At 40.5% G+C, this 22,662-nt stretch overlaps 1 protein-coding gene across 6 annotated transcripts in view; it reads right to left on the bottom strand.

Moving 5' to 3' along the window:
* LOC129187568 (ATP-binding cassette sub-family C member 4-like) overlaps positions 1 to 22,662 on the bottom strand; it is a 59,540-nt gene that overhangs the window by 26,756 nt on the left and 10,122 nt on the right. For all 6 annotated transcript variants that reach the window (XR_008572436.1, XR_008572435.1, XM_054787037.1 and 3 more), the window contains exons 13-20: positions 22,548 to 22,634; positions 22,349 to 22,445; positions 21,949 to 22,164; positions 20,559 to 20,690; positions 20,422 to 20,459; positions 20,077 to 20,177; positions 19,555 to 19,701; positions 9,291 to 9,370 (exon numbers count right to left, since the gene is read on the bottom strand). Coding sequence is in view for 4 of the 6 variants with exons in the window: in XM_054787037.1 (XP_054643012.1) it covers positions 9,291 to 9,370; positions 19,555 to 19,701; positions 20,077 to 20,177; positions 20,422 to 20,459; positions 20,559 to 20,690; positions 21,949 to 22,164; positions 22,349 to 22,445; positions 22,548 to 22,634 (898 nt within the window). In the remaining 2 variants the exon portion in view is untranslated. The remainder of the gene's footprint in view (positions 1 to 9,290; positions 9,371 to 19,554; positions 19,702 to 20,076; positions 20,178 to 20,421; positions 20,460 to 20,558; positions 20,691 to 21,948; positions 22,165 to 22,348; positions 22,446 to 22,547; positions 22,635 to 22,662) is intronic.

The following is a 22,662-nucleotide window of genomic DNA, read 5'->3' as shown; positions in this document are numbered from 1 at the left end:
TGAAGGACCCCCATCCAAAGGCCCCCCGCACTGGATGTGTGAGTCACAGCAGCTGAGGTGTCGGACCGAGGCACCGTGGGACCACACTGGGAGCTTCCTGCCATCAAGTGATCCATTGATGGGTGACCTTGTTCACCACCTGGATACATTGGACTTACAGTTGCTCAACCACCACCTTTTATGCGTATGTGATTATTTCATGTTGAACATTTTTGTGCGTTTGGAACAGTACTTTGGTGTCTCAACACCAAAAATGTTGATTCATTTATGACACTTCTGTCTATAATAGGTACAGTACCTCCTGGATAAGTCATCCACTTGCACACTTTGAAGGAAAAAAAACTGAAACTGTCCAATGGGATGCGCTACGGTTATCTGCAGCCGAACTGAAGATTAGGGTGTGGATGTACAGCATCGCGCCTCAAAGCATTGCAGGCGAAAGTCAACAATAGCATGACTGGTGCAACTTGGTTGGTACAGTATGTTGATAACCAACTTAATCACTTTTTGCTGTTTTTTTTACGCGCTCTCTGAATGTTCTGAACTCCTGTTTCCATGCCAGTGTTGTGTTAAGCAGAATAATGCTGCTGCTGTTCCACAGTGTTATTTATTTTATCGTTGTTCTTTAGACAGCAGACAAGTTGAGATTGATTCAACCACGTCAGACAAAAAACAAAAAAACAATAACGAAATGAAAGTACTGACTAAATAAAACACTTGTGCCACACTGATGTCGTAGATAAATCAACCACTATAAAATACGAGTGAAACAAAGTTGTGGTTTTGACACGGCCCCCCCAGCAAGTTTTCTGAACCAACGCCATTTTGGCTGTGATGTCACCACAAGAACACGTGCCGGGAACCTGATTCAGCCATGAAGTCACGGCAAAGCTAGGAAAATGACATATTCACAACACTACTGTATGTGAATAATAATAATTCAGCCACATTTTCTTCAGCAGATTGTGTAAGTGTGTGGAGCTGGCTGGTCTTTCCTCAGATAGTTGTGTTACTACAACTTTTTGCACGCTGCAAGACCTAGCCCTTGCATGAAATCCCATACTATTTTTCAGAGATTCGTAGAGATAGATCTACTAAAAAAATATGGATTTACTTCTGAAAAAGACAGATCGACTGCAAGATAGGCTACAAAGACAATCAAGACAAGAAGTGACAATCCATGTTTAGCTAGCAATTGACATCGAGAACACAAACACAGCCATGAGACATCAAGAAAGTGAAAGTAAAGCATAAAAAAACTTTAGGACTTTCTAAATACAGTTTTTAACATTATTAGAGGCCTCTAGACATGAAATAACTCCCCTATAGTCACCACTACACTCCTATTATTCTTTGTTCACACCACATTGCACAGGCTACGGGATCTCTACAGGAACGGCCGCTGCTTTAAGCATAGCAAGCTACCAAGCTAATTAGTTAGCCTCTTTAAATTACGTATTCTAAACTTTAAAAAATGTTTTAAACGGAATGGGGAAGAAGGACAAAGTAAGAAGCCAAAAACGTACCACTTCCACACGGAATGGGAGGAGAACTTTTTTAGGCTTTCACTATTTTTTGACTAATAATGGGCCATAGTCAACCACGAACCAGCGATCATTTATTAATTCATTCATTTTTGGAAAACCACAGTAGAATGAGGGAGCGATGTTCGAACCGCGATGTAGCGAGCGACAACTGCATTCACAACAAGAACACAACTCAGTATGTTTACATGCACTAAAAAAGTTAATTATCGCATGAATTGTTGTAAAACTAGCTTTTAAACACTCATGTAAACACCTTCATTAGATTGTGTTCGGCTTTATAAAAGTCAGATTAACATATCTAGATAATGCGACTGGAAACTAGTTCTCTCTCTTGCCTGCATGTGCTACTAGAGTGGAGCCGGCAACCTGCACATGTGCCAGTCTTGCTTTGTGCACATTGCTAGTGGGGGTTCCAGGGAATATACAGCATTTCAATGTTCAGTGGATGTTGCTTGTAGCTCTTTATGCTAACACTGTACGTGTCCATGTTCGATGGATGTAACTTTAGCTACGATCTAAAATGTCGCTCAAGAAGGTGGAGAAAAACTGTGTCTACAGTTAGTGGCTATTCTACATATGAATGGAGGAAGCTGAACAGTCACACTTTGTCATGTAAAAAAGTAGCCATCACACTGCAGTCACCTATGTTGTTTCTGTGCAAGGTGCTAGCCATTCAGGTCAACGATAATCATCATAAATTGAAGAGGGCAACAGTTGTGTTTTGCGTAATCACTTCAAATGAGACATAATTGATAGCACAATGTAGCTCGTAGAATTTCTTCTCATGGACATTTGCTGTGGAGACAGGGTTGCCAGGTCTCGCCAGAGAAACAAGCAACCAGCTCTCTGAAAACAAGCCCAAAACAACGACAAACTTGTAAGCATTTCGACAAAAACAAGCCCAAAGTCGCTTCTAACAGGTGAATCTGTCAAGGCTGGCCGAGATGCTTTGTTTATATGTGATGTAACAAGGCAACCAACTTTGACCTTACTGAAAGGAGCATAAGCGCATGGGGGGCACACAGCACATGGCCAATCATCACAGTCGAGATGCATATAAACAGGGACATCATGCTGAGGTGTGAAAAACTGAGAAATCAAATTATTTCAGTAATCTCACTAATTTAGTGAATGTAAATGTACTAACAGCTCAATGCACACTGCAATTGTTGTTTAGGTAGCAATTTGGCATGAAAACCCATATCATTATCCTAAGAGTCGTAGTAACGCTGCAATCAAAGATCACCCTTTAGATTTACAGTATTGTTGCATGCTACAACTGATGCCACATTAGCCGCCTAGCGCTACAAATCAACACTTCATTAGCCCAGCACCAGGCTGGCTACTATAGAAAATATTGGTTACCTTGGCATGCTTTTCCACAGTGGAATGTCTTGTGGGTTTTTTAAATTTTTTATTTCCATCTACAGGGCAGTATTAAAACATTTGTCCCTCGAAGTTTGCTGTAAGACCGAAGCATCCTCGAGTGTTCCAGCAAAAGCCTTCAACACAACGAGAGGGCATCATTTAAAAAAAAATGTTTATCAAACAACAGAAATTCATCCATAACAATTGAGAAAGCATTGGAGTGACGATAACTTCCAGGTGGGAAGTCCTCGGGTAAACGACACTTCCTCCTCCTGCTCCAGTCTCCGGAAGTAGTGACAAAAAGTGAACGGTAAATACTTCAACATTCAAGCACACATCTAACATGGGAAATATTAACCTGGTTTGATGTCATGAGCACTTTACCCTGGACCGAATTCTCAACCATCGATTAACATCTTATAGCATGATTTTTTTATAAGTTGTGGATGACATTTGTGTCGCCCCCTATGGGCTGTGCTTGAAATGTTTTGGAAAACATGCTAGCATAAATGAAATACAGATAGCCTCAAAGGTTTATAATCATTAGACCAATGGTCAATGACTCCACCCGTGCCCCTGCATGAAGATGATGACATCCACGTTTTGCCGATGTTGCTAAAATATTACAGACAGACTTATGGGATCAAATAAAATAATAACCAAGTAGTGCATTTTTGAGAAATATAATATCACATGCAACACAGTAGGGGTGCATGTCTTGCCAAATTTTCACCCTTTTGTGTGCAGCGGTTAAGGAGGAGAAGAGTGAGGCTACACAAACAAACAGTAATCCCTCTTTTATTGTGGTTAATTAGTTCCAGACCGGACTCTTGTAAGTAATGTTCTGCAAATTAGGATTCCTTATTTATAAATGGAAATATTTTTGTAGTTAGAGCCTACAAAACCTGTTTACAACCTTCTAAATACGTTTTTTAACATTATTAGAGCCCTCTTGCATGTGAAATGACACCCCTGTAGTCATCTTTGCACTTGTATCACCCAATATAGTAGCTATAATAACAGAAAATAAGCCATTTAAGGCATACCGTAAATAAAACTTGTGCTTGTGTGTGTGTGTTGCTAGGGGAGATGAGTGGGTGGTGGATAGGAAGTGACATCAGGGATTCAGAGTTGTGTTTTAGCTTTACTGTAGCTGGTTTAGAGCCACAAAAGTAGCCCGTGTTATTATTATGATCATGTTATTATTATTGTGCCTGTTGTGAGATCATTGAAACCTGCAATAAAAGCCTGTTGTTCCGTCAGTGAAGTCTGGTGATGACACCTTAATGACACCTAATGACCAGTGTAAAATACTACATATCACAATTTCAATGTGTCTTCTGAATGCCTTATATTAATATTTAAGTTCATTTACCAATTTTTATGCTTGAAAATGCTTAATTTATGCCAAAAATACGTTAAAATAAATTTTCGAAAAACTGTAGTAAGAGTGAAGCCACAACATTCTGGCAAGGGACTACTGTACTTACAATCATGTTAAAAAATGATGACGTGAGTACATCAATTAGCCACCTTCATGAGTAGGAACCCCCAATGCGTGTTATTCCGTTGCACTTTTCCAAGCTGAGGTTGGAAATTTCTATCGCTTGTTTTCCGGGCTGCCGTGCTGGACCGTGCACTTTTTTAACAAGGCAAGCAAAGATGTCACTTTTTGTCTGAGCACAATAGAGCTGTCATTAAAACAATGCTCATTTATGACAAGCACGATGGAGTTATGGCGCTGCGCACTGCATACACTTCCGCACAGGACCATCTCCTTTGTTTCCCAGAGTAACTTGTACAACGCCTAAAGCCATGCGCTGCATTCTTGACTTCTTCTGTCACTGGGGTGGTAAAAGAACCAGAGAAGAGAGGCGGTGAAATCCCATCCCGCAGCCCTCGTGGTTACGTCAGCACTTCTCATATCCCACAAAGCCGCTGAAGAAGCCTGACACACAATGTGCCACAATATACAGACACACACAGACAAAAAGAAAAAAGATCCACCCGCCAGTGTTTTCAAACAATAGACGTCTTTGCTGTGTGTTTTTGTGAGTGTCCTCTGTGCTGAGTTGGTGTCTATAGCAGGGTGAACAAACACACCAACTATTTTCTCTCTAATGATGACCGGAGGCTTTATTGCTTTTAATGCATGAATTAGGAGACAATTTGTATGCTTTTATTTGCCTTCAATGAAAGCTTTCAACTAAAGTCTAAAGTCATGGCAGAATGGATTTGCAGGAATGCTGAAGATGCGTTATGGCAGCAATGTAGTCTTTTGCTACAACAGCTTTCGCTTTTCTGCGTGGAACAAGTGCGTCTGTGGGAATTTGTGTCTAATCCTCCAAAAGAACATTTCTAAGGTCAAAGGTCAGTGATGTTGGACCCAAGACAGAGGGCCTCACAGGGCTCAAAATCTCTGTTGTAGTTCATCCTACTGGTGTTTCCAGTTCATTCTTCTCCAAGCATGCCTTAATGGACCTTACTTTGTGGACAGGGAACAGAAAAGGGGTCTTTCCCGATATGTTCCCACAGAAGGGAAAACCTAATTAAACTAATTGACTTGTTAAGAAGTATCTCCTCATATTTATATAGTAGCTATTGCGCCTAAAGTTGGTGTTCTGACTGGTCACAAGCTCTCATACAAAAATCCTGCACTGAAATACCCCTCTCTGCACACCCGCCATTATTGTCTTGCCCCCCCTGCTCTGCCCCCTCTGGGAAAACAGAGGCAACCCGGGATTTAAAGGTCAAGTCCGCACAAAAGCTAACAGTCCACAAAGCCTGAGGTGTTTTTAATTGACATTTCTGTCTTTGTGGCCTGGCCGTAAAAAGCACAGACAAGAAGACTTGTCTTTTCAATATACTAAATTACAGCAAAATAAGACCCATTTAAAAAAAAAAAAGGTGCTGGTATGGGTGTAACAAGGTTGAGGGAATCCCCTTGTTGGGTGGGTATAGGAAGGGCGGTGCTAAAGTGCTTACTTCACCATAAAGAGGAGACTGCGGTGCAAATCCCCTCACAGAAAAAACGGGCTCTCCCTATAGAAAGAGATAAACCAGTTAGGGCTTTGTTTATGAAGTTTCACTTTATTCCCGCCTGACAATCATTTAGACAAAGACTATGGGGGAAATGTCCTCACAGGAATGAGCAACAATAGTCAGGATCAGCAGCTTTTCTGCTTTGATTTAAAGGGAGAAAAAAGAGAGGGAAAACCTTCCTTCCTAAAAGCATTAATGATCTATGGAAGACACCTGCAAACAAGGGCGCAAAGCAGCCCCAAACAAAAACGTTTTGTCCAAAAGATGCCACCTTTGGCCTGCACATATTTCATTGTCACCTTAATCAACTTCTGCACAGACACACTCGCCGTGTGCTTCCTGATAAAACAGACCAATAACATTTGGTGCAGTAAGTTAGGTGTGATGTATACATGTGTTTTCACTCCCAACCTTGTAGAGTCTCACAGCTTTCAGTGACACCCGCAGGCCCTTCTCTCAAAGTTATTATTTTACTCCCGCCATTATTCACCTTATCAAAATGAAGTGGACAAAAAAACCTTTTGTGCGTATAATCTTTTGTGCTTTCAGCATTTAAGATGGCTTTTGTCTACGGGGAGATGGGTATCTGCCACAAACATCACTCAGGCATTGTGGTAGGGGGGGATTCGTTTTCACTGCGCCTTTGTTCCATTCTTTGGCCCTAACCAAGGAGCCACGCCTGCTCCTCTACCTCGAATTGTGCGGTGAACATTCCCTTCTTTGTGGAGCGAGGTGCATGAGCTGGCGCATCTCCGCGGGCTTTCGTGGGTAACCTAACCTGGCTTTGCATCAGGGTGGCCCTTGGCTACCAGGCCTAAGACCAGCGGAGCGTTAGGCCAATTGTGCACAGAGTTCTGAATGTGGTCCAATTAAGGTCCACACATACACAGATCCCAGACTGGGGATCATCTGTTCATATCCGTCCACAGCCAATCAGAAGCATTTGAAGAAAAAAATAAGAATAATAATTTCCAAATTAAAAAAAACAACATACATTGAAATGCTGTTCCAATGCAATCCTATTGGTGGCGGTAGTGTGCATTACAAAGTGGGTGCCAACCACCACACACGGCAAGCCATCTGCTGGATCTGGTGGGTCACTTCCCCCGCTTTACTTAGATGCAAGTGGACTGTAACAGCTCTAAGATCCAGTTCTCTGGACCTGGATTTATGTGTTCTTCCTTGGCCCGTAAGCAACCTACACTAAAACCTTTCCTAGAAATTGGTTATACAATTTTTGTGTCACTGATGACATAAACAGTGACCAAAACACAAAAACAAAAAAAAAACTAATGTGACTATGATAACAGCATCGTCTATGACATTAACAAAAATAAATAGGGGTGTCCCGATCCGATACTAATATCGGGCCGATAGCCGCAAAAAAAACCTAATTGGATTATCAGCCTACATCTAAAATATGGCAGTCCGATACGAGCAGTTGATTCCAGACTCCACCTCAGCACATACATCCAGCAGCGGCCAGATAGCGCCCACATGATCACAACATCGTTAAGACGCTGTGTTGACGAGGGGGGTAGGAGTGATGTCGGCGAAACACTGTTTATATAAACACTGTTACTCCGAAAAAGACGTTGCATTTGAGTGCAAAACGAAGGAAGTTTAACACGACCAAACTCATCGCACACTTGACCCAGCAGCATCACATGGGAAACTCCTAGCTATATTAGCTATATCAGAGAAGAGCCAGCCTCTGTGGGTGGTGAGTAAAGTCGTGTTTAAAAGCTTCATTGAGCACCTTGCTATATAAAGCCTAGCCGTCACTACATTGTGGATAAAACTATAGCCCTAGATGCATAAAGAAGTAAATGGCTCATACCTACTGTTGCTGATTATTGTTCTCTGTTGGAGTAATATCACTTGATCAAGGCTTTTCTAACATCCCACACAACAAAATAAGTAACAAATAAGTTTTAAAAAAGTATGTATGATTCGTGCTAATGTCCGATTGATATCAGTATCGGCCATTACTCAAGGCTGCAATATCTGTATCAGCAAAATTGGCCATGCATGTAAAAAAATAATGGTGCACATTAACGTTACACAAAGGAGACAAGCCAAAAGTGATTGAGGAACTACCTATCCATCCATCTTCTATGCCTCTTATCGTCACTAGGGCCACGGGGGTATGCTGGAGCCTATCTCAGCTGACTTCAGGCGAGAGGCGGGGTAGACCCTGGACTGGTCGCCAGCCAATGGCAGGGCACATACAGTATAGACAAACAACCATTCACACTCACATTCATACCTATGGGCAATGTAGAGTCGCCAATTAACCTAACATGCATGTTTTTTGAATGCGGGTGGAAGCCGGAGTACCTGGCGAAAACCCACACATGCACGGGGAGACCTCTGCAAACCTGCAGAGACGCCCAACAGCGATTTGAACCCAGATCTTCCAGATCTCCTGACTGTGTGGCCAACATGCTAACCACTAGGCCACCGTGCGGCAATTTAGAAACTGAAGTAAAGTAGTATAAAACGTTGACAAAGGGTGTTGAGAGAAAAACATGACAACAGACTGACAGCTGTGTCCCAGTACTTTTGTCCAGCGTGACCATGTGCTATGTCATTTGAACAAAGTTGTTGTTTTTACATTTTGCAGTTGTTTACTCCCTTTTACACTTGTATGACTGACAACATTGCTGGTATACTGTAGTTGATCAAATCTTTGTGATGGTGACCGGATGGAACAGATTATTCCTATTGCCGTTATTTCTTATGGGGAAATTGTTTTTGAAGTCTGCACAAAACTGCTCGTATTGTGTTCAATCTCAAGAGTTTCCACTGCAGTTTGAAGTGCTCTACAACACAATTTGCATCCTAGTAAAGTATACTGTATGTGAACATATAGTCACTGTGTACATTCCCTGCAGCCATGTTTGTAGCTAGACCCCTACAAACACATCACACACCTCTTGCTCTCATTTCTTCCTACTCTCAACACCTCGTCTTCGTCATCTCCTCCCCGCTATTCCCTCCCATATCAGAGCCATCATCCTGTGTCCATTATTTCCTCTGTGGTACCTTTCTCTCCCCCAATCACTTGCTTAGGCTGAGTACACATTCTGTGAAGAGGCCGCCTCTGTTGTGTCGCACTATGGGAGCCACGCCCCCGCCTCCCACCAGTCCTCTAGCCTATGAGGCACTTTTATTAAATCTGTGAAGGCGCTGGGCCGCACTGGCAGGTAATCCCACAGTAATTGTTTCCAGATTAGGGGAGCCGCACCACAAAGCAGGTTTAGCCAGGCATGAAATGGCCTCCCCATGCTGCAGTGCCAGCAACCCAAACCCGCAGAGGTGAAGACTCACCTGGGTGAAGTCCACAAACGTCCACGGCAGAAGAGAGTCCAGGTAGCCAATGTCTTTGGAAAACCTGTTGAGGATTCTTCCTGTCAAACCACAGAAGAGAAGAGATGCACACGGGATTTAGAAATAAAAGAATGACATTGACATCATCATTTTGTTTTGATATGCAGGTGCATCATTTGTATAATGGTCAGTGTAGGGATACCTACTCTGTATATAATAGGATACAATATCAAAGCTGTTGAAAAACTTAAAACTTAACTTAAAAACTACAGTACAAAGATTCTAATGCTCTGACAAACAGGTCTTAATTTCACAATGTTTATTATTGTTGTTGTTATATAATTTCAATTCTGGGGTGTTCCATACAGGGTTGAATACATTCTTTAAAACTGTTTAAAACCTAAAAATGTAACTTCAGAAAATTGTTTAGAATGTATTTATGTAATAATTGTCATTACATGTATCACAATCATCAGCTAGTAGAATTTTTTTTACGTCCATTATCATCTCTTTTGTTGACTGATGAGAGGTATCACATGATTGCCTTAAGGTGGGGGCGATTTCGTAGTCTAAGATAACAAATATGATTCTTTGCTAATACAGTCAAAACTTTGTTTTTGTACGCCCCAAGTTTCCTATGATTCAGTTTTCGTCAAAAATTCTCGCCCAAATTTGGTCTCGGCTTTCGTACACGGCCTTGGTTTCCGTACAATATTTGACGTAACAAACTAGTCGTGTGCCGTGTGCTGTACTGTTATGCAAAACAAGAGTGCCTGAACAAAGCATCCTACACGTTGCTGACTCACTGTCACTGTCCATGCATTTTTTGTGCGACTGCCAAATAACCCGCGACAGGAAGGTGAGAAACACCACTGACTTAGATCTCGCCAGGATGTGTGGGACATCTGCATTACCAATAAGTTACATCCGTTCGTCATTTAGAATAACAGTCTTCTGCATGCAAAACTCTAATTATTCTCTGTAAAATGTATTTTCGGTTAATATTTTGGGGTATCTGAAACTGGTTAACTGGTTTTTATTATTTCCTGTGGGAAAATTGCCTCATATTTCATACATTTCGGTTTTCATCAAAACGCGTGGAATGAATTATAAGGAAAACTGAGGTACCACTCTACTTCTATGAGATAGAATAAATTACATCTCATTAGACTGTATAGTGCATGTGCCCTAAATGTTATGGTCAGTGAGCATATCGTGCAATGGTAATACTTTGTAGATTATGTGATTTGATTTTAAAATCAATATTATAAAGACTGAATAATGTACCCATGACTAACAATATATTACTTATACAGTATCAGGGGCGTCCAAACTTTTCCCACCGAGGGCCACATCAATGTTTTGTAAAGATATGCTAAGAAGTTCAAGAAAAAACTGCATCTCATTTTTGTCATATAGTTGAAAAAGTGTATTATTAGTATGAACTTTGGTCTTTGCTCTTGTTTTCTCATTTTTGCTGTTTTTTTAACATTATACAAATATTTCTACTTTTTAAAAAAATACTTTATAAATGTTCTTTTTGTAATATTATAACTTTATTTTATTTAAAAAAGTGTAGACAAGAAAAAGATATTGTGGCTCGCAGAAGTTGGTAAGGACCAGGCAGCTCCACATTTGGCAGGAGCCAAATAATCTCAAAACTCACAACGAGCTTGTCAACCCATCAGAAATCGCAGGTCATTACTCAATACAACAGCCTGGCTGACGGTGTCACCTTACAAATAACTGTAAAATCATCACATAGCAACTTAACACTCTAAAGGTATACCTAATAAATATACAAGACAAGCAACAATTATGAGTAAAAAACTAAAGACTGCCCAGACCACTAGAGGGAGCTCATGAGCTCAGGGAAGGAGTAAGATGGTAATGGTAATGGTTTAATTTATTTGGAACATACAAGTTACACTGGAATACATCACGTAGTAAATCATACTACTCTACAGTATGTTTATGGGAGGTTCCGATTCGAAAATGTACAACTTTATTTGTTGTTTTGTTTGTTTTTTATAATATTACAACTTAAAAAAAGAACATTTTTTTTCTTTAAATACATCAACTTTATGCTACTAAATTGACATTTTTCCTCATAGTATTATGAGTTATTCTCATAAAATTACACCTTTTTCTCGGGCCAATAAAAAACTAATCCGTGGGCCGCAAATGGACCCCAGGCTGCCTTTTGGACACCCCTGGCTTAGATATATGTATGCATTGCGATCAGATGGGAAAACAGGATTATCTAACTTTAAAACAATGACTCATTATTTGTTTTGCAATCTCTCAGCTAAGTATGTGCAGGAGGCTTTTGTTTGGGAACAAAAGGAGGGCAAAACAACCTGCATGCCAGCCTTGTTCTTGTTGCGCCCGGCAGCGTCGCTGACGTTAATTGAGCTGCCTCCAATCTGCTCAGGTGTTTCTTATTTGAACTGCAGAGTTTGCATTCATTGCAGCTCTTCTCATGACAGCACATGGCACATGAGGTTATACTGCAGTTGCTTTCATGCACTATTTACGGCAGGGCCACTGATGGGCAATCCCCACTTCACTCTACCTTCACCTGGCCATTGTGGAGTTTCTATAGAAGAAAATGAAGTAAACCACCAACACGACTGTCGCCATACGTCATCAAGCAATAGGTGCAGGACAAAATATCAGTATTGTCAAACATCCCACGTTTATCTCACAGTATCTTATCGATACACCAAACTCGGATATGGATGCGATCTAAGAGTGGGACAAAATACTGTTCTTGTTCTATCACAGTACACAGTATCAATACACCAACCTCCGATATCGCCACTGACCAGGGATGAGACGAAATGTTGATAATGTTATCATGATTTCATGGTACAATATTGATACAGGGATCTTAGATATGGATACGGTCTACAATTGGCACAAAATATCAACACTGCGATATACTGCACTTCACACTACAGTGTTGATACACCAACCACAACTATGGATACTGTTTAAGGTTGGCGCAGAATATCAATATTGTATTTTATTGCATCGTTATCTCACAGTGCAATATTCAAATGCCAACCTGACATTTATTCATACTGTCTAGGGTTGTGTTGATACCACAATAAAGTGCATCATTATCTCTTACAGTATAGCACAGACACACCAACCTCCCACAGATGATACAGTATTGATACCATGGGACAGAAAAATAGGCAGGCCTCATTATTTGTCATGGTACAGTTTCGATACACCAACAACAGATGCAGACGCTGTTTAGTGGGGAGACTAAATATTATAATGCAATACGATAATGCAATGTGACCTCACAGTGCAGTATCAATACACCAACCTTAGGACTAGATACTAAGGATGGGACAAAATATCAACACTGCGATGTATTTTTTATGATATTGTTACATCACCCTCTGATGTGGATACTGTCTCAGGGTGGGACAAAATGCATGAATGCATGCAATTTATGAATGCATGATTTTAGAAGGTGGGACTTGTTTAGGGATGGAGGGAGGGGAGAAAGTTGTAGACTGTGGCCCGCTGGTGGAGCCATGGCACCACTGACCTAAAAGTTGCCTCCTAGTCACCGCTATGGAGGTGGGCCCTGTAATCACCTCTCTCCACGGCTGTAAGCGGCTTACAGCTTTATCCAAAATACCGCTCCCGCCTAAAAACATGCATGCGGACAAGGCCGGGCTCCCCCGTAACAGCCATTGCATAAACCCCGCCAAAGCATGATTCCCCGCAACGACCCAGCAATGCTCCAAATCAGCGCTGATTCAAAGTCAAGTGGCGTAAGCATGTTGTACACTCGGAGGCAGACTAATCGTATTCACAGTGTGAGTGCCCCTTTAGCATGCAGACATCCCAAGGGGGGTGTTCAAATAAGGAGGTAGAGTTGCTGCTGCAACTATGCTAGCGACGCATCTCACCACTTTAGCCTGGAAAAACGGCTTGTCGAGCCGTGTTTGTTCAAATATATTTTATGTAATGTTACTGTCTAAGCCACAGATGACCCAAATTCATGCAAGCCTTGAACAAACAATGCCAGTGAGAAAGGGATATGTTTCTGCCTGTTACATCATGCAACGCTTGGAGGCTACTAAAGCAGAGAACATCAGTCAGCTATCAGCTGTTTGACGTGACAAGCGGCTCGGTTAACACAGAGGGGATGAGCTTCAGACACTATGCTATAGAGAGGATGCATTACAGTGATGCAGTTACACAAATGGAAATGCCTATGAGGTGAGATCGGCATGGGACAATGGCTTCAATCAATGGGTTGTCAACAATATCAACTATCGGTGTTTCAGCATTAAGATCAAACCATTTCTCATGCTTCCAAGACTCCAGCGGTGATTTGCACCACTTTTTTCAGGCTCAGAAAATATCAAGCCCTTCCAACCCAGGCGGAGATATAACGTGAGCGGGGCCCCCCAATCACACTTAAAGAAGTGGAACAGTGGGGTCCAGCTTGAGCGAGGCGTGTGGCAAATCGCTGTTCCCTGTAAACATCGCGATAAGGGAACGACTCCACGTGTGGGCCCCGGCACAGTTAGAGGGACCTTTTCAGACAGGCAAGTGCAATAATGTAAGGAATACTGAGGAGGGAGTGGAGTGGGGGGGCTGCCAATGCTGGAGGTGGCACAGCTCACCTGCACTTTTCCATGAAGGGCCCAAGGGCCTGGGGCAGCCTCCCACCGCCGGCACCTTGCTGCCAATACTAATACATTCTAAATCCATTCTCTTCGCTCTCACCGCCAGGCTTGTGCAATCTCCGTGCCTTCCCTTTCATGCAATTAAATAGTGGAAGTGCAGAGCGAGGGGGAGCTCTATCAGCCACGCTGCACACACACGCGCGCGCACTCCTCCATCTCCACTTTCAATTTACACACTTCGATATCATCATCATCCTCCTGTCTGCAACACTTCCCCCACTTTGACTCTTGCATCCTGGACCTGAAATACAGACGTTAAAAAAAAACATTCACTCTGTAGGCACAATTAGAATCTCACACGGGGAACTACAGAGGAACTAATGTTCCCCCGTGTCAACAGCAGCGGAGTGACACGCAGCACTGAGATGGCCCACTGTGCTGATGTTAAAGGTAGACAGTCAGCATGGTTGTGTGTGAGAGGGGGGTTGTGGGGTTGATGGAAACTCCACTCCTTGACTGTGCTGATGAGCTGAGGCTCTGGCCTGCAGTCTCTGAGGGGATTAACCCACTCAATGACACTAAATTACAGGGATCAACATCAGCTCAGCACATCCACCACTGTCTGTGCTGCTCCTACTGCATCACATTTGGATGAATGGCTCAACCTAAAGTGTATCTTATGCTAAACTGGAGAAACGCAATATTTTTAGTTATATATGTGCAGTGTATATATTTATATGTGCACAAGAGCAGGATCCTGTTCTGCACAAGTAGTATATTATAATAAAATAAACCCTACTTAAAACATATTCTCTGATGTATGCAGAAATGTTGTTAAAACAAAATTTGCTGGGTCGTAGAAGAACCCAGCTGACATCTTCTGGATTGCTCTCATGCAGTCATACTACGCACTTTAGTTGAGACTTAACATGCATTTTTCTCAGCAGATATTGAGTGCCAATATTGTTTTAAAAAATGTTATTATAGTGTATATGACACATTCTTCTAACCTGCAGAGATCTTTACAAGGATCTTCTATTCTAAATATAATTTGAAATTCTTTGTCATAGGTGAGATGGAAATTCCATGGTGGTAATTGTTGCATGATTGAGGTATTGTGATGATACGTGTAAAATGAATCTTGGATAACGTTTGCTCTTTTCTTGATTGATGATTTCATTCTGGGTATTTTACATTCTGTAAATTGAAAATTTAAAAAGAGTTTATAAAAAGAGTTTTGTACTTTTGTATAGTTTTGTACACACTTTGTACACCCCTGCTACACATAATTGCCAGTTCGCATAGAAGAACTACCTGTTTTACTGTGCATATGACAATAAAACTCTTGATCTTGATCTTGATACTAATATTAATAAAGCAAGTCACCCACTTAACCCTTTATCTTGGTACGCCTGACTTTCATTTCTGCTACAAACTTCGAGCATTAATAACTTCCACCAGTGACGGTGCTTGTGAATTTGGTGCTCAGCCAAATGTAAAGAGCATAAATGGAATGGCTCAGTGATAAAGGGTTCAGACAACTACAAACCTCTACACTACATCATCATCTGGAGCAGTTCACAATCAGTATTTATCCAAAAACGTTACAAAATCCAGCTATGGTGACAAATCACCATCATCACACTTTTATAACTGTACAGGCACGGTTTCAGACGATATTGACCCGAATATAAAACGATCCCTCTTTTTCAAGACCTGTTTGCGGAAAACAAATCAAAAACATAAAAAGCCAAAATTCATCTGCATTGTTCCAGGTAAATGGTGCATGTGAGTGACAGGAAGAAAAGCTCTGACTCGCTTGGGGAAAGTTATTTGGCGCCGCCTTCTGGAATGATTAAATCTATAGACCCCGAACATAAAACAACCTGTTTTTGTCTGACTTTTTTCTAAGAAAAAAATATACAGTCATATATTTGTGTCGTAATTTTAACATTAATAGTTACAGTTATGAGAAATAGGGATGCTCTGATCTGGGTTTTATGCTGCCGATTCGGATACTGATCATCCATGAGTGAGAACGGCCAATACTGATCACATGGATTAACTGCAGATTTTTCTATTTCTTTATGTGGTATTGGCCAGGGGCAGCCAAATTCAAGGGCCGCTGGCAAAAAAATAATTTATTTCTGTGAAACGATTTTTGTACTATCTGACACAAACCTGAATTTAATTTGATGCATGTTTTGGGGCAGTGTAATACAAATACATGGGAAATCAATTGTTCAATCATTTTTTAGATGAAGATAAAATTAACAGAATAAAATAATACAAATAAATATCTTTATTAAATAGAAATCTGTTCTGCTTAACTTAAAACAGTGTCCAGGCTACAACTTCCATCACTATTAGAGCCGTCAACTATTGTTTTATAGTATGTGCCTGCATGTGTTTTATTTGTGACTGGCGACATTTAATTGTACACTACTTTATTCACCAAGCAGATTTCCACTCAAACAGCGTGTTTGAGTGGAAGTTTTGATTCTCATAGCAATACAGGACAATGTGAGTCCATTGTGTTGGCAACCCTACGTGACACAGCACTCATGCGGTGTTTGCCGCCACATGCCGATCGTTTTTTGTGATCTTCGCTTTGCTTTGCTTTGAACGGCATTTATGGGCATATGCTAATCACCTGTTTTTTTTTACGGCCGATATTGATCAGTGGTCGATTGGAGCATCCCTCATTATAACACATTAAAAACAAGGAATATCAGCCTTAACTTTACAGAAAAAGGACAGACGCACAGTAATTCCTCGTTTATCGCAGTTAATTGGTTCCAGACCAATTAGTGATAAGTCATAGAGATAAGTGAGCGAAGTAGGATTCCTTATTTATAAATGGAATATTTTCATAGTTCGAGCATAGGCGACATCTTTTCACTCGTATTAACCAACATAGTAGACATAATAAGAGAAAATAAGCCATTTAAGACATAAATAAGACTCATGCTCTTGTGTGTTGCAAATGTGTTCCAGTGCTAGGGGAGCTGAGTGGGGGGTGGACAGGAAGCACCGGCCAGCCTGATTTATTCATTAATATATTTTTGAAAAGCCGTGATAGGGTGAAGCCACGAAATTCGAAGTGTGAAGTGGTGAGGGAATGCAGCGCATATCATGTGATGTTAATAACGATTATCAACGCACAAAATTTCACTGAGTAAAATCAGATGCAAGAAGTATGAGATATTGGACTGGATTAGTGATCTGAAAAAGGATGTATCTATTTGTGCCTGCAAGTGAGACTTGTTTTGTGTGCTAGTTACTGTTTTAAAAAACATGCACACGTTCCAAATAACACTGTTATAATGTTGTGGACGAGCATACATTTAATGTATACAATAAAATACCTTAACACAATGAGTTGGATGCAGATCCCTGAGGTTGGAGTATTGATGCAGCATTACATTTTGAACTAAACATAGTGTGTTACTCCCTCTCATTGCAACTAATATGTAATCAGAATCCATTGAAAGACACTGCGTTTCTCGACAATGAAAATCTATCCTCCGACTTCAAATTATTATAGAACATAAATGTCGCAGTCACCGAAAGCACCAAAGATGACAGTCACAAATTGTCAGTGAATGTAACATGACGCATTGAATGGCTGATACAGAAGAGATACAAAAGCCTCGCCATCAGTTAGAAGTCACGGCTGCTGTACTGTATTGTCACGCAGCGCATTCATACGACGACAAATAAGACCTTTGTGCAGCGACGCTTGAAAGGGTAACCTTTACCTCTGAGGCCAACTCTCAAACAGTGTCTGTTCTAAAGCGGCGCACCAATCACTTACACGTGTAAACAGTTGTCAAATCTCTAAAAAGGCACAAATATCTCTGCATTTGTGCCACCTCTCCATAAACTGTTTATCAAAATGTGTTATTGTGTTGTTTTTACAGTATGTGGCAAAAAGCGATCCAGACATCACTTCTTTGCTTTTGCACTTTAGCTTTGGTTAAAGAACTAGACAAATAAGATCACAGATTGATAAATCATTACCTCTTGGGCAGAAATGAATATGATTATCTTTGTAAAGAAAGAATTTTATGTGCTTTAGACCAGCTGTACCTAATGTTGTGGTTGGTTGCTTTATCGTCCAAGGTGATCTCTGTATAACTGTAAATATTATGAAAGAATTCATATTCAAAATAGCCATAATCTGAAGCATTCGTCCTATAAAGCCAGTATAGACACACACGCTGTTTGCCTTCCTGGAGGCCAAGCTAATAATAAACGGACCGGTCCCTGATGGCGACACCAATCAGATAACGGTGTGTGCTAAGTCTTTCCTGTGCGGCGATACCACACAGATTATTACATTATTCAAAGTGTTTGTGCATAGATTACCAGCCAAGTCACACCCAGATAAAACGGCAGGTAGTCCCACAAGTGGAAGATTATAGGGCCAGTGGTGTTTGCAGGAAACACAGCTTGACTACTTACTTTACACGCTTAAATTCAAGCAGTTCATTGTGACTCATTACATAGATACAAGTCACCATCTTGTTGCGCATTACCACCCGGACGGATTGTGTTGTACAAGCCCGTCACTATATGAGTAGATTAGACTGGGTAATTATCTGCTGACAGGTGAACAATGCATCAGAAAAATAATGACTTTATAGCCACTGAATGGCAGGTAACAGATATCATACGTCTATAATTAATGACTACAAAATGATTGGGACGCAGTAGCATTTTTTCTTCATATTAAAATGTGCAGTCCTGCAGATATAACCTTTAAAAATCAGCAAAATAAATGAAAATAATTGCATTATGTTCGTCTACCAAACAGAGTCACCACTCTAGCCATAATTTACTATTTATTAAATAGAACTGTTTTAATGTTTACCATTATAGAAAGCTGTGGAAAAAATCAATATTTTGTTTTTGTCATCCTTTACCGCACGGGGAACCATAATTGGTAGCTTCATAAACTTTAACCAGTGCCGCACACCTCACTATAAGGCAGCAGGCATATAAGGCAGTGATTTCTCGTCAGCCAATTAGTGAGGAAAAGTAATAATAAGGAAAAAGGTCAAATTAAATATGAAAAAAGAAAAGTATAATACATTGATGTAGCATATCAGAGCATTTTAAATCAAATTAGTCTTGTCGTGCACAATAGGTTTTGTTGGGTTTGAATTTTGAATTAAAAAATGTTAAAGAATTCTGATATATCTAATCTAATCTAATCTAATTATAATGCTGCATTAGAATTTGTTTGGTCTCTTGATTAGTAGTGACGTTAGATTTGCAGTTGCTTTGCTACATTCACAATTCACTTATGTTATTATGTTTAGGGTTGTTTTTTTTTTACAAAATGTGATTTTTATTTTTTATATAGTTCTGTATAACTATTACATTTAAATATGTTTGTAATACATATGAAACAATAAATGTTGCAGACAAATGAATGGCATTTACTATAGAAAGTTTAGGGCAGAAGGTGAAAAGACAAGAGGGAACAGTGTGCTCCCTGGTGTTGACATGTTAGAATAACCTTGTTCTTTCCTTCTACTTCAACGACTATAGAATTTTTTTCAAATCAGAAAAATAAGTGGAAGTCAGTCGCTTACCAATTGGATTCATTTCAAAAAAGTGCACAGGGGTCCGGAGTATGGCATCAAACATGCGGTTGTGAAGGGTCTGGGCTGATCGCACCAGGATGTTGAAGAAGACCAGGCTGCGAACGAAGCCAAACAGTACGGATGTGGCCGTTAAACCTGACATGAGGACAGGGGGACAAAAAAATACACATCCATGAGTACACTACATCGTCATCCTCATTCTTCTTTCAAGGACAGGTGTTTTAAAGGTCAATCAGCATTCAAGCAGATGTATCCCACTTAAATGTTTCATTCACTTGTAGGTTTTTTTTGTTGTTTTGAGTGTAAATACAAAGAGTGAAGAGGTTCAGAGTCACAGGGAGACAATCAGAGTAAGACAACGCTATCTCTCAGTACAGCTGAGGCCCATGTAGCCACAGTTGGCCTTGAAGGCCTTGGGTTACTGCCAATCCCTTTCTCTGAATGGATGCTGTATTCCGTGGCGCGCTCACACACGTTTGAAAAAAAAGGTGTACAATCGGCGAGCATCACCTGCGTAAACACTTAGGTACAGGTCAAGGTCCAGTTCTGCAGGGAGGCTGCCATTGAGGTGTTGTGTTATGTGCACATGCTGCTGCTGCTGCTTGGAGGACCTGCAAAAAAAAAAAAAATCCCCACACAAGGATAATGTGAAGAAAAGAAGGAAATGAGCTGCACAAATAACACATTTGCCATTATCAAAAAGTACAAGGTCTTCTTCAACAAGTCAAACAAAATGCCAAGGCAGCTTGGGTTTACATATCATTTGGTCTCTGGCAAAAATTGGATGTTAATGTCTTTTATTTTCTTAAGTAAATGTGTGGGATCTTTTGGGGTTTTTAAAGGGTAAAATCTTACCAACAAGCAAGCCACCAGTCCTGGAGCACAAAAGCCACCTGAAAAACACAATTACGATCGAAAAAATATTCATATTTAATTCAACAGTGAAAAAGGAGCACGCAAGTGCATTTGGAAATAAAAAAACACAGACTTACGTGTGCAAGGGCGTTGAGTAGGATGAGAAGGAAGAGTACCATAAAGTTAGCACCTGCTCTGAAATATTTCACATACATTTGCAGGCCGATGTTTCCCTGTGAGCGCCTTTCCTCTTCCGTGGGCTGTGCTACCTGCACGTACAGTACATACACACCAACGGCAATGTCATTCGGTCAGCATCACAGGCGCATGCAGCAAGGGTGTAGTAAGTATGTTCTGCCCTCTAGTGGCTACATCAAAACACAGCAGACTGATACAGCGAGGATTTCTAATTTCATGTGTAGTATATTGCAACCAATTGCATTTGGTCCATTTTCCTTGAGTTCTCTAAGAATAATGCATCAATTTTAGTGACCCAAATCAGAAATATTGAGTAGGTGGTATGTGTACAGGATTAAATATTATGGCCACACTGAAAACAAATACTACTTAAGAGAAAAATGTGAAAGTATTTTGAGAAAAAGTTGCAATATTTTGAGAAAAAGCTCATCGGCAACCAGAAGTTGTTTTTAATATAAAATGAGATTTCTCAATATATGTCAGGTCTGTAGATTTTTAAAAAACACTACTAAAATTAAGACTTTACTATCCTAATCACAGCAAAAAATAAATTGTAGCTCTTTGGAACAGAGACATTTTTTTCTTCCGTGTGGCCCTAATAGTCCCTTCACATCGAAAGGTACATCTCAATACATCAGAATATCATGGAATATCATGCAACATTATATCACTAGTGAAATATATAGATTTGCTACATGCAAGGTGAAATATTTTTAAAAAGTATTTAGCATATAGCTAGTTTAAAACCCCACATTGTGTAAATTATAAAAATATAATACAGTAAAAAAGTTCAATAATTATGAATAATCTCTGCGACTGGCTGCCGACCAGTTCAGGGTGTACGCCGCCTCGTGCCCAAAGTCAGCTGGGATTGGCTCCAGCATACCCCTGTGACCCTACTGAATCCAGCAAAGGGAAATGGACGGATGGAACTATGAATAAACTGCTGGTGTTGTACTCTGATCAGCAAATTAACAGAAAACACTTAACAACTTCCCGAGCCTTAGTTTGAACTAAACTACTGAAATAAACTAACATCTACATGATATTCTGATGTAATTAATTGCGCCTGTAGATCTCTGATCCAAATATGGACTGTTTGGCCTGGGATGAGATCAACACTCTACTAAATGGAACTTGTAGTGCGATAACGTTTATTATAGCAGGGGTAGGACTGTATTGCATCCTGAGAGATTACTTACACTAATAGTAAAATTAATAAGCAAAATATTCAGTATGATGGCGGTGCAGTAAACTATAACCACAATAATAAGTATACATTATTATTAAATTATCAGTAGCCAAACTAAACACTCCAGCCGCACGCACCAGTCTAAGTGGCTCTTCTTCCATCAGGGAGTAGTGGGAGGAGGACAGGGAAGATATGGAGTTGTCAGAGAGTGTACGGGGGCAGCGAGAGACGTTGCCCGGAGTGGGAGTCGTGCTCTGTCTTTCCTCTTGACTCTCCTCCTCTTTGAGGAGCAAGGAGAAGTCCAAACCAGAGCTCTGCAGCTCACTGTAGGTCCCGCTTGACACCATTTGACCCTGACAAAAATGGCAACATTCATGTAAATGATTCATTTACTATTGTTAATTATTGTGGTTGTGGTTTGCATCTGATTTAGTTACCTTCCTTACTGACTTATGCGGAGCATTATTGTCTTTAAAAATATATCATTTTTATATATCTTTCTAGCAAAACTACTGAATATGACATCCAAAATATCACCTCCTTTAAGACAACAATTTGATGTGCAGCCTTCAGATACTGCAGCTGGTGAGTGACGAGAACACGCGGCTTGTTCCTCAAAAGTCCACAAATACACCTAAACGCACACAAGTGACAACATATTGGCGTTAGCTCTTGGTCACAGAATTTTTCATCTAGCTCTTCTGAAGGATTGTATTTTAGTTGAATATAAATTTACTCTTCAAAGATGTGCTTGCCCACTTCAGCATCCACAGCACTGAGAGGGTCATCCAGCAGGTAGATGTCTGCATCCTGGTACACTGCTCTGAAAAATACCCTCAGTCAGAGGTTGA

Source organism: Dunckerocampus dactyliophorus, chromosome 9, assembly GCF_027744805.1.
Source record: "Dunckerocampus dactyliophorus isolate RoL2022-P2 chromosome 9, RoL_Ddac_1.1, whole genome shotgun sequence".
In the NCBI taxonomy this organism is placed as follows: Eukaryota; Metazoa; Chordata; class Actinopteri; order Syngnathiformes; family Syngnathidae; genus Dunckerocampus; species Dunckerocampus dactyliophorus.
The sequence above is the reverse complement of the archived record's forward strand: the minus strand, read 5'-3'. Positions and strand labels throughout refer to the sequence as shown.